The following is a 12,755-nucleotide window of genomic DNA, read 5'->3' on the forward strand; positions in this document are numbered from 1 at the left end:
ATAAATATTGTTGTTAATATTTTTTAATAATAATAAATAAATACTATTTAATATTATTGTTATTATTTTTTGAATAAATTATTAATTGATATTATTTAGAATTTAAATAATTATTATTTTACTTTTTGCAGGCTATAAGGAATTTGTTGTTCAGAAAATTCGATCTGCCAAATACCTTTAACGAGGTGGTTGTAGCGTCATTAGCGTTTTTTGGATTTCAATACGTTTTGCGAGTAGGCGAAATGAGAGGCCACTCTGCACTGCTAAGTGCATTGGTGGAACGGTGGAGGCCGGAAACTCACACGTTCCACCTTCCAGTTGGGGAAGTGACGGTGACGCTGGAAGACGTTACATATATACTTGGTCTCCCGGTTAATGGGGAACCCGTCACAGGTAGAACAGACAGCAGTCATCAGTTTCTGGTGGAGAACTGCATTACTTGTTTTGGTCGGGAGCCAGGTCCGCAGGATCACGTATTGGGTAAGGTGAATCTTGCATGGATTCGGCGGTGCAGAGACACCGAACCGTGTGACACGCAGGAGTCCATTGAGCGATATGTCCGGGCTCACATTTTCTGCATGTTTGGAACCGTTGTGTTTCCGGATAAGTCCACCACTTCATTGAACTCGAAGTTTCTGCCTTTGCTTCGCGATTTTCACCGGATTCCACATTACAGTTGGGGGCAGCCAGTCTGGCACACTTATACAGATCGTTGTGTCGTGCATCACGATACAACCGTAAAGAGATGGATGGGCCACTCATACTGCTTTTTATTTGGGCGTGGGAGCGTATGGCACCATACCCCGCGATCAGCTCGGCGATGTTGGTATTCCACTTGCGCGACAGTATTGTTTTTTTACTGTTATTATTATTATTATTATTATTATTATTATTATTATTATTATTATTATTATTATTATTATTATTATTATTATTATTATTATTATTATTATTCTTATTATTATTGTTATTCTTATATAAAAACCATTTTAAATTTTAGAATCGTAAAGAGATGGATGGGCCACTCATACTGCTTTTTATTTGGGCGTGGGAGCGTATGGCACCATACCCCGCGATCAGCTCGGCGATGTTGGTATTCCACTTGCGCGACGGTATTTTTTTTTTACTGTTATTATTATTATTATTATTATTATTATTATTATTATTATTATTATTATTATTATTATTATTATTATTATTATTATTATTATTATTATTATTATTATTATTATTATTATTATTATTATTATTATTATTATTATTATTATTATTATTATTATTATTATTATTATTATTATTATTATTATTATTCTTATTATTATTGTTATTCTTATTGCAATCATTCTGTTTTTGTTTAGGTGGAGTTATTGGCCTCGACATACAATATATATACAGGGGCCTACTGCGCATTTTAGGCGATGACTCGATGACATGGGAGTTGACGATGTAAGTTTTAACCATTAATGTCCAATGTTTTTATTCAGAAGAATAATTTTCCTAATCGGCCTCTTGGTAACTAATGTGCAGTTTATATGGCCGCCATATATGGGAGTGGGGGTTCCGGATGACCTTGCTCCCCATTTGTTTTTGTGCTTTACGCAGTCGCCGCTAGTGTCATTGGAATGCATAGAGTGGCACCTAATAGATCGAGTTAGACGACAGTTCGGGATGCAACAGCTTCCACCAGGCCCGGCATTCGACCTTGGTCGTGATCATTGCAAGCGGTTGACAGGAGCACAGAACCATGACTGGGGAGAGATTTACAGTCAATGGTTAACAGATGGAGAACTAACCGCTATAACACATTACAGTTAGGCGAGGAGATTATAGACTTTCATCCTCTCCCAGTCTACTACATGTGGTACACACAGCACTATGGGGTTCACCTACGATTGTTAGATAGAGTTGCAGATTAAGAGGTTGGCGCAAATGAACCACAGCAGCAACAGGAAGAACCAATTGGATCTCAACAGCAAATCCTGCCTCATGAGCAGTAGTTTCAGGTATGATTATTAATTATTATTATTATTATTATTATTATTATTATTATTATTATTATTATTATAGTCTGTTGCAGTTGATCTTGTATTCAGAGTTGTATTCAGTGTTGTATCTTATATTTAGATGATTCTATTTAGTATTATTATTATTATATATTTAGCTTTGTTCTCATATAACTCTGTTTGAGATTATCATATTGCACTTTTGTAACGAAATGGCTATTTATTAAAAAGTTACATAACAAGGTTACATAAAAAGTAACATATAATTGTGAAGTAGGTCATAACAAAGTTATATTGAAAAGCTTAACCACTAATGATCTCCAGCAGAGCTTGGACCTGCACGCTGAGGACATAGGCTGCGGCTATGTCCCTCGCATCCACATATAGTACACCGGCGAGGACCACGCATATCCCGCGAATCAATCTCATTCAAGTAACGGGTTGACTTCGGTCTTCCTTTTGTCGCGCACCTCAACGTTCAGTTAGTGATCACCTTCGCTCCTTCATATCTATCCCACGTAGATGGGTCACCCATCGAAACAAAATCGCCTCTGTACACCTTGCAAATTTCAGACATCTTCTACACGTCGTGCACATTTAATTGCCAATCAAGATGCTGGTTAGCGCAACATGCAAGAACGTGGCGACATGGTAGTCGCTCGACCTGGAAATGGCCACAGTCGCAGTCTTGTTGCGCAAGGTTAACGGTGTAAACAGAACCATCTTGCATTTTGCGAACCTCAAACATCTCATTCCGCTTGTTGAACCGGTTGACCACAATGTTTCCTGCACGTCAAAAGCTTTCTTCAACTCTCTTAGTTGCAAATTCTGAATACATAAATCCATTGCGGATACGCTCATGAGCCTCAGCGCTCTTCCAGGTGAACAATTCATTCAGCCGATAGAAAGTAGACCTAACAATGGCAGTCACAAGAAGGTTCCGTGCACCCTTCAGGACAGAATTTATGCACTCTACCAAGTTTTTCGTCATATGTCCCCAACGATGACCCCATCGAATGCCAACACCCATCTCTCAACACCGATGTCATCGCACCATTGAGTATATGCATCACCCCACTCTTTAAGCCTTTGGTAGTTTTTGTTGTACTCATGTTCCGTCCTAGAATAGCCTATTGAACAAATCATTTAATCATAAGTAGATGCCTCAAAATTACTATGAATAGAACCATAACAGCGAAATGAAATACCTGTGTTCACCACGAGTTTATGCAAATACGGAGCCTTGAACCTCCTTAAGAAGTTGGACTCGATGTGCCTGATGTAGTACATGTGCCATGCTCTTGGTGGTGACCATGCACCGTTACTGTGAGCTATTGCAGCGTCGATGGAGGTATGGCAGTCAGAAATAATACCCACACCATCAATGATAACAACATATCTCCGCAAATTAGTTAGGAAAAACTCCCATGCGTCTGCCGTCTCGCCCTCGACTATCACAAATGCAATAGGCACAATGTTTTGGTTCCCATCTTGTGCAACTGCAACCAGAAGTGCACCTTTATATTTTCCATACAGGTGCGTGCCATCTACCTGCACCAGTGGCTTGCGGTGTCTGAATGCTACAATACACGGATAGAAGCTCCAAAAAATGCGGTGCAGAACTCTTACACCTTGAACCTCCTCACTCTCACGGTAAACGGGGAGCGTTTTTATTTGAACACAAGACCGTGACATATTCACAGTCATTGCTTTCAACCATACTGGCAGAGTATGGTAAGAAACTTCCCAATCACCAAAAACCTTTGCGACAGCTTTCTGCTTTGCCAACCAAGCCTTGCGGTAACTTACAGTGTAGTTGAACCTGGACTGAACTTCTGCAATAACAGACTTCACCTTTATCGTCGGGTCTGCTTCAACCAACGGCCTAATGGCATCTGCAATAGTGTCTGAGTCCAACTTGGCATGATCTTGTGAAATCGTACCCATGGTGCACGTGTGATTGCCATTGTATCTCCTGATCTCCCAATATCCTTTCTTTCGAATCAAGCTAGCTCGGATAAGCTAATCGCACCCAGCACCATAACCCTTGCATTTCGTATAGAATGTCTGCGGCTCAAACTCATACACAATGTAATCAACTCCTCTAGAGATAGTGTAGCTTTTGATTGCAGATATCACCGACTCCCTGGAACCAAATTCCATTCCAACCTTAAACTTGTCATCTTCCGCCGCAACATTGCCTCCACCTACGACGAAGGAACCACTGTTATTACAAGGCAAATAAAATTAATGGTAGTGGTAACTTTAGTTAATAACCATAAGATAACATACCGATATCTGCATACTCAGAAAATTCCGGGGCATGCATGGCTTCGAGATCCAGAGTCCACATAAAAGATGGAACGCCAAAAGGGTGCCAGCTTACAATCGTATCCGCCTCATTCTGTACCGCCGAATTGCCGCCAAGTCTCCGTCATCGTTTTCGTCATCGACCTCATAGTTGGCTTCAAATCTCTCTTCACTGTCGTTGTTATCTTCTTCCCAATCTATATCCCCGAATTCATCAACGTTGACATCGTCGCCAACCGTATCCATCCCCGCATGCTGTTCAAACTCAACGTACAGCTCTATCATCGGCCTGTGAAATCGGGTTTGTTGATAAATATAGAACATCCGCTGCATGCATGCGTCGTCAGTGATGGACATTAGTTGAAATTGTATCATTCCACCAAATACTTGTACAGGATTTCTGTACAAAATATTGCTCACCCTTTTCGAAATGTGACTTTGTATGTTCTCACAAAGACCATTTTGCAACTCTACAAAACTCATGGTCCATGGAATAACAAATGAAAACGGACATTCACATACAAAAGTCACTCCTTCGTGTGTGTTTGGTATAATCTCACCGTTAAAATACACTCGCATATTTGCAATACCTTCCATGACTTCAACCTCACCTAATCTGACTTTTTCGACACTATTAAATGCCAAAAAAACTCACTACGTATCATTCAAATGTGGAAGAAAGAGTAATAGGAGTAGAAGTGAAGTGAGGACACTAGCATGAGTCTCACTTCGTATTTATAGGCAAGGCTCTTGTTTAAAATAATTTTTTAATTCAAATTGCAGGCTGCATTTAGTAGCTTCCAAAAAAATTTCTGATCCAAGAAAAACGCAACCTGCGTTTTGGGGTTTCCAAACAAACAAAAAACACATTCCTAAATGTAACCTGCGTTTTGGGCTAACGAAAAAAAAATAAAAAAATGCCTATTTCCAAATGCAACCTGCGTTTTAGGCTAAAAAGAAAAAATAAAAATATTTTGAATATTGAAACATGCTAAACGTTGCCTGCGTTTAGTAAATTTCAGAAATAAAAAAAACCCTTAAAAATCCAAAACGCAGGTTACAATTTCCTCTGAGACCATAGCAGTGAATATTTTTGCCATGCCTCCATTTCATGGTATTACACCATGCTTTTTTCCATTTGCAAAAAAATGAGCCCAAATTTGTTCATAAAAATTTTAAGGAAAAGTATAGGTAGACAATAAAAATACTAAACAATATGAACAATAGATATATCGGATGTTCATTTCACTAGGTGTATAGATGGTTATTCTAATATTAAGATTTAGGTGGGTAATTTAGAGATGTAGTGTGTTTTTATTTGATTGGTAGTTGTTTATGTTATTCAAAAAAGTTATTAGTTACCTAGCATAACCAAAATTTTAAATATACCATAGAATTACTTATCCAAAAACTGTTAACAGCTAAATAAATGACAAATGTATAATTATGTCCAACAACAACTACTATTGTATCGTGTGTATAAACAGAAAGTTCTCCGGTAACAAATTATTACTGTGGGCGAGGAAATACCATTTTCAATAGAAAGCAAATTATCGTATATATTAAAATTAGCCATTAATATAAAATATAAAATATATATAAATATATAATAATTAATTTTAATAATTAATTTTAATATATATCTATATTTTTATATTAAAAATTACTACAATTATAGATACATAAAATACTTTTATATAAATATATGTTTAATGGATTTTGTTTTTTTTTTTTAAGTTTTATCCAAAATTAAATTAATAATGTGTATAATATTTAAATTTATAATAGCTGATGCGACTGTTATAACTCGGTTAAAACGTTATAATTTGGCTATAAATACTATGGTTCAGTTATGAAAATATCAAAACGTATAATAACGTTCTAAAATATTATTATTCTTCATTTAAATAAGATTTTTGAAAAAGTAACCGAATACATTTCATTCCAAATATAAAAGAAAGGTAAGAATATCATTTTGAGACATGACAATTTGCAAAACTTATTATTCACTTGCTAATTTGAACGTCGGAGTACTTTTTGCAGATACTCACTCCCTTGTTCTCTTGCTGTCGAAGTATAACTCATCTCGAAGGAAAGCTCCAAGTTATTCACCGGCGAACGAGTTATACAGCAGCCAACCTTCACAAGAACAATTAGCGTCCACCGTGGGGCCTAGAAACAAAAGCCCCTTTTTCCTTTAGGTCCCAAAATTTTCAAGTCTGCCAATGGCTGATCAACCTCCTCCCACACCTTCCGAGCTTCTTCGGATGGTGATAGAGTTACAACAGGCTAATCAGCGCATGGCAGAAGAAAATCAAAGAATGGAAAACCCAATAGCCGAGCTAACCAATACTCGGATTTCTCAAAACGACGGTCACAATGAACGACAAGATGATGAGGAAAAAAATTATGATCTAACACATATCTTTGAAACTCAACAATCAGAGGGAGATCAATAAAATAATGAAGACAACGAATCGGACAACGCAGTTGGACAATTCACAGCCGAGATCATAGATTTTAAATTATCCAGGAACTTTACGTTACTGATGATATTAACTCTCTATGACGGTATGAGGGACCCAAAAAAGCATATCAAAAAATTTTGCTCCATGATGATAGTAAACGATGCTTCTGATCCTATCTTATGTCGTTGTTTTCTAACTTTTTTAGACGATCCTACACTTGATTGGTTTTTCTCTTTTCCTGCAGATTCTATCTCACGCTTTCAGGAGCTCACTAAGTTATTTGAAGATCAGTTTACTGCATCTTCCATATATTTACATGACTCCAATTATTTGAATACCATCAAGTAAGGGTAGCATGAAAGCTTAAGAGAGTACGTTACTCACTTCACCAAGGTAGCAATGAGCATCCCAAACCTTCATCCAGAGGTGCACTTACATGCTATTAAAAGCATCCTTTGCCCAAAAAAATTTCAAGAGGCTATTACCCTTGGCCAAATTTCAAGAGAAAGCCAAGGGCTAAATGGAGATCGAGGAGCTGCACCAAGCTCGGAGGTCGGAAAAAGGTCAAACCAACGACGATGATGACAAAAATCGAGATAACAAGAGATCTTTTTGATTAACACCCCGTTATGATTCTTACAGTCAATTCAACACCAAGAAGGAAGAAATCATTACGGAAATACTAAATTCAAAGCTATCAAACCTCCTTGAAAGGTTGGAATCTATCAAGATCTCAAGAATGTGGACAAAACAAAGCACTATGCTTTTCATCAGAAACACGAGCACACTATTGATGAGTGTGTTGTAGCCAAAAGCTTGCTCGAGCGCTTAACTCAGCAAGGACATTTGGAAAAATACATCGGCATCCATATGCAAAAGCGCACCACACATCCATCTGACTTATCTTCTGCAGGTAAATCATTTCAGGACAAGAAAAAACACACACTGCTCAGCCCAATCAACTCCGAGGTGTGATTAATTGCATATCTGAGGGCTTTGTTGGTGGTGGAGTATCAAGTTCTGCTCGTAAATGCACCTATCGAGCTATGCTCGCTGTAGAGGGTACCATTAACAATCATCAAACTTTGCCCAACTTGCCTGAAATGACGTTCCAATTGTCCGATTTCAATTCAACCGAGCTCAACTTAGATGACTCGGTTGTTATTTCTATTCAGCTGGGAGATCTAATAGTTTGCAAATTCTTGTTGGACCCTGAAAGCAGCGCCAATATTTTATTTTACTCCACATTTCAGAAAATGAAGTTAAGTGATAACATACTATAACCATCCACTGGAGACCTGGTGGGGTTTTCAGGTGAACGAATACCTAAGTTGGGATCAGTGTGATTACAGACAACACTTAGTGAGATTTCTCTAACCTAAACTCTAGATGTTCAATATCTTGTGGTTGATTGTTTTAGTCCTTATAACCTAATCCTTGGCCGACCTTTTTTGAATAAGTTTGGTGCAACTGTCTCTGCAATTCATCTTTGTGTTAAGTTTCATGTGCAAGACAACCTTGTTGCAATAATTCACAGTGACCACCGTGAAGCTCGGCATTGCTATAACATCAGTCTCAAAATACCTATATCTAACCGAGCTATAGGTGCACAAATAAATGTCGTCCACAACTCGCTTGATCTTTCCTTCTTAACGGAGTTGGATCCACGAGCCGAGTTTCAAGATCGTCCTACCCCAATGGAAGAGTTACAAAAAATCCCTTTAACTAATGATCCAAACAAGTTTACTTTTGTAGGATCAGCCATGCAGGAAGACAAGAAAGAAAACCTCAGTTGATTTCTTCAACAAAATGCCGACCTCTTCGCTTGGACTCCCGCCGACTTGCCCGGCATCGATCTTTCTATAATATCTCATAAGCTGGCAATTAACTCATCAATTTGACCTATAGCACAGAAAAAATGCAACCTCGGCTTGAAAAAGAAACAAGCATTCTTGGAGGAGACCAAAAAGCTTATTGATGTCAATTTCATTCGAGAAATCAGGTTCACAACATGGTTAATTAGCTAATGTTGTCATGGCAAAAAAACATAATGGTAAATGGCGCATGTGCGTCGACTTTACTAATTTAAACAAAGCATGTCCTAAAGATGCATACCTTTTACCATCTATTGATGCTTTAGTTGATAATTCCTCTGGTTTTGTCACTTTAAGTTTTATGGATGCATATTCTAGTTATAACCAGATCCTAATACATCCATCAGACCAAGATAAAACTGCTTTCATAACTGAATATGGTAATTTTTGCTATAAAGTCATGCCTTTTTGGCCTTAAATGCAGGGGCTACTTACCAACGAATTATGGATAAAATGTTTGCCAAGCAAATTGGTCAGAACATGGAAGTCTATGTTGATGACATGGTCACAAAAATCAAAGTCGGCAAATCTCACGTAGACGACCTTGTGGAGATTTTCGCACAAATCAGAAAATACAACATGAGATTTAACCCTGAGAAATGTGTCTTTGGTGTCTAAGGAGGTAAATTCCTCGACTTTTTGCTTACAAGCCGAGGTATATTGGCAAACCCTAAAAAATGCTGGGCTATTCTGGAAATGCAAAGTCCTCAAACAGTAAAGGAGGTCCAACAATTAACAGAGAGACTTGCTGTTTTATCAAGATTTTTACCTTGTTTAGCTTTCAAATCTTTTTGCATTTTTCAATCACTCAAAAAGAAAAATAACTTCAAATGGGATGATGAATGTGAAATTACTTTTTCAAATCTAAAAACTATTCTTTCAAAACTTCCCATTTTGCAAAAACCTGAACTGAAGAACTTTATTTTTATCTATCCATTACTGACGGGGTAATTAGTTCTGTTCTTATTACAGAAAAGGACAAGATGCAAAAGTTGTTTACTTCATTAGAAATCTCTCAAAAATGCCGAGCTTCACTATCCAAAGATAGAAAAGCTCACCCTTGTCTTAGTATTCTCAACTAGGCATCTCCAACCTTATTTCTAGAGTCATATAATCAATGTTCAAACTGAGCAACCGCTACAACAAATGCTGACAAAACTAGAATTAGTTGGACGATTAATAAAATGGTCTATTGAACTATTCGAGTTTGATATTAGATATCAAACCCGAGGATCTATCAAATCACAATACCTTATTGACTTTGTTGCCGAGTTTATTGCTCTCATCTCCGATGATATGCTAGCAGAATGGACACTAATGGAATACTAATGAAATTATTTTGGAACACTCTCTACGTTTCTCTTTTAAAGCCAGCAACAATCAGGTCAAAAATGAAGCACTACTTGCAGGCTTAAGGTTAGCCATTGAGTTAAATATTTCTGAAATAAAGGTACAATATGACTCTTTATTAGTAGTACAACAGGTAAATCAATTTTTACAAGTAAAAAAAATCCTCTCTTAACAAAATACTTACATGTTGTTAAATCACTCATATCTCATTTTTTAAAATTTTAAATTCATCATATTCCAAAAGAACAAAATTACCGAGCTAACATTCTGTCAAAGTTCGCCAGTACACAATCACACGCTGTCACTGTTTTGCAATTCACTCTAATTACACTAAGCATCCAATTCGTTAATGTTTGCAACATTAATAAAGATGATGACTGGCGATGGCCTTATATCCAGTATCTAAAAACTGGAAACATCTCTCCTGAAATTAGTAATTTGAAAAAATTTAGGAGACAAGTTTCATTTTTTACATTGTTAAATGATAGCTTGTACAGACGGGGTATATTTGTCCCCTATTAAAATGTCTAAACAGATCGGAGGCCGATCTCGCTTTAGCCAAGGCCCATGAGGGAATATGTGGTATGCATGTAGGAGCATGGAGTCTATCCTCCAAAATTCTCCGTGCCGACTTCTTCTAGCCGAGCTTACAGAGAGACTGTCATTAAAAGGTGAAAACATGTACAAACTATAAAAAATATGCTCCAATAATACATGTACCAGCCAAACTATTGCATAACTTTGAGGTAAGTTAGCCTTTCTATTAGTGCGGAATTTCAAAACCATAACTAACCGGTAAGTGCACTGGGTCGTACCAAGTAATACCTCAAGTGAGTGAGGGTCAATCCCACAAGAATTGATGGACTAAGCAACAACAATAGAATGATTCACTTAGTCAGACAAGCAGAAAATGCTGTTTTGGGATTCAAATGCATCAAACGGTAAATCAAGAGTTCAAGGAGCAAACAGTGAAGTTGGTGTGAAAACTAGATGAGAGAACAGTTAAGGTTTTAGAGAAATTTATTTTTCGGATTAAAATTTCTTACCAACTATTTTAATCATGCATGATTCAATTCATGGCAAACTGTAATTGACTAAACCCTAATTCTTTAGTGATTTAGTCTCCTCTAACCTAATTAACCGCCAATTCCTTGGTCACTTAATATAAATTAGAGGGTTAGGTTTAATTCTAGTTTATTAGCCGCAAAAATTCTAATTAACCAAATATAAGGGGATTATATGTCACGTATCCGATTAAGTCCAAGCAATTAGTGGTTTAGGAGAAGTTTACTTTCAAGCTAGTATTCAAATGAGATAACTTTTTCAAGAATCAACAAGAATTCATGTAGAACAAGAGTTATTTTTCAATACACTCAAATTCATAAGATGAAGAACGAAAGTAATCCTTGAATTTAAATTAATATATTAATCAAAATAGATTGACAATAGTTTTAATCCATAGAATAAGCAGAGCTCCTAACCTTAACAAGGAGGTTTAGTTGCTCATGACTCAGAGAAAAGTTAGGGTTCAAAAGTGTGTAAAAACTGGAATGAGGTAGCAGAGAAGAGAGAGTCCGGAGGGCTAAATCTTTTCCCTTTTATATCTAACCTAGTTTGATTTGAAAATAAAATAAAACAATAACTACTAAAACCCAAAAGATTCTGTTTGGGAATTAAAATAACTAAAACAAAATAAAAATACAATAAATATGACTCAAATCTAATTAATGAAGTCATTTCATTACTTGGATCTGCACTACTAGCTCGGCGTTTAGGCCCCAAGTGGCAAAAAGCTCCCAAACGTTGCTGTCTTTCTAGTGCTAAATGCCAGACTTGGCGTTTAGCGCCCCACGAGGCGGTGAGTCACTAAGCACCTGGCACTAAACGCCCAGGTCCACGTTTAGTGCTGTTTGAACAGAATTAAATGGTGAAGTTTCGGGTGTCCTGGTGCTGAATGTTAGGTTCGGCGTTTAGCGCCGCCTTCACAGAATGGTTGCACACGTTATGAGATGCTTGGGCGCTAAACGCCAGATACGGTGTTTAGCGCCAGGTCAGCTAATTCAAAATTCTTCTCTTTTCTTTCACACGAATTCTGCCAAATTGATTCAAACTTCGTCTGAAATAATTAAAACAATAGAGCGACTCAAAGTAGCATCTAGATAGGCTTCAAACACTAAAATATTAATAAAACTCAATAAATTTGTATCTAAAATAATAAAAAAATAAAAAAAAAGATTCTCACGCATCACAATATCAAATTTAAATTGTTGGTTGTTCTCAAGTAACTGAAAATAATATAGAGCTTAGAAGTGTTAATAATTTTGGTTGAACTTTGTTAATTACTTATACTAGTACGAATGCATTACTAGAAATTAACTTAAAGACAAATAAAAAAACAAAGAAATCGACTAAAAGCCGTCAATTTTATTGTGGAAAATTCTGATGGTAATAGACAAATATTAAAAATAGTGATCATTATCATTGGATTATGAGATTGATTGATTTATTTATTATTTAATTATTTATTTAATTTATTTATTTTTACCAAAAATAAGGAGATTCGAATTCGCAACCTCTTAGGTGAGTATGAGAAGATTATACCATTTGAGTTATAATTGATTGGATATTATTATTTATTTATTTTGCACACGTTAAAGTGAAAAGAAACATGTTGATAGTATAAAATAGACTATAGAATTATATACTCCTCAAATTTCACCCATGAAGTGAGATTTGAACAAAAAAATTGA

General features: G+C 36.5%; 1 protein-coding gene across 1 annotated transcript; it reads right to left on the reverse strand.

Annotated features, from left to right (window-relative positions):
• On the reverse strand, nt 2,991–3,950 carry LOC107636751. The gene is made up of 2 exons (XM_016340242.1): nt 3,212–3,950; nt 2,991–3,133 (listed from the first exon to the last, which is right to left on the reverse strand). The coding sequence occupies exons 1-2, from the start codon at nt 3,948–3,950 to the stop codon at nt 2,991–2,993; spliced, it is 882 nt and encodes a 293-aa protein (XP_016195728.1).

Source organism: Arachis ipaensis, chromosome B04 (assembly GCF_000816755.2).
Source record: "Arachis ipaensis cultivar K30076 chromosome B04, Araip1.1, whole genome shotgun sequence".
Classification (NCBI taxonomy): domain Eukaryota; kingdom Viridiplantae; phylum Streptophyta; class Magnoliopsida; order Fabales; family Fabaceae; genus Arachis; species Arachis ipaensis.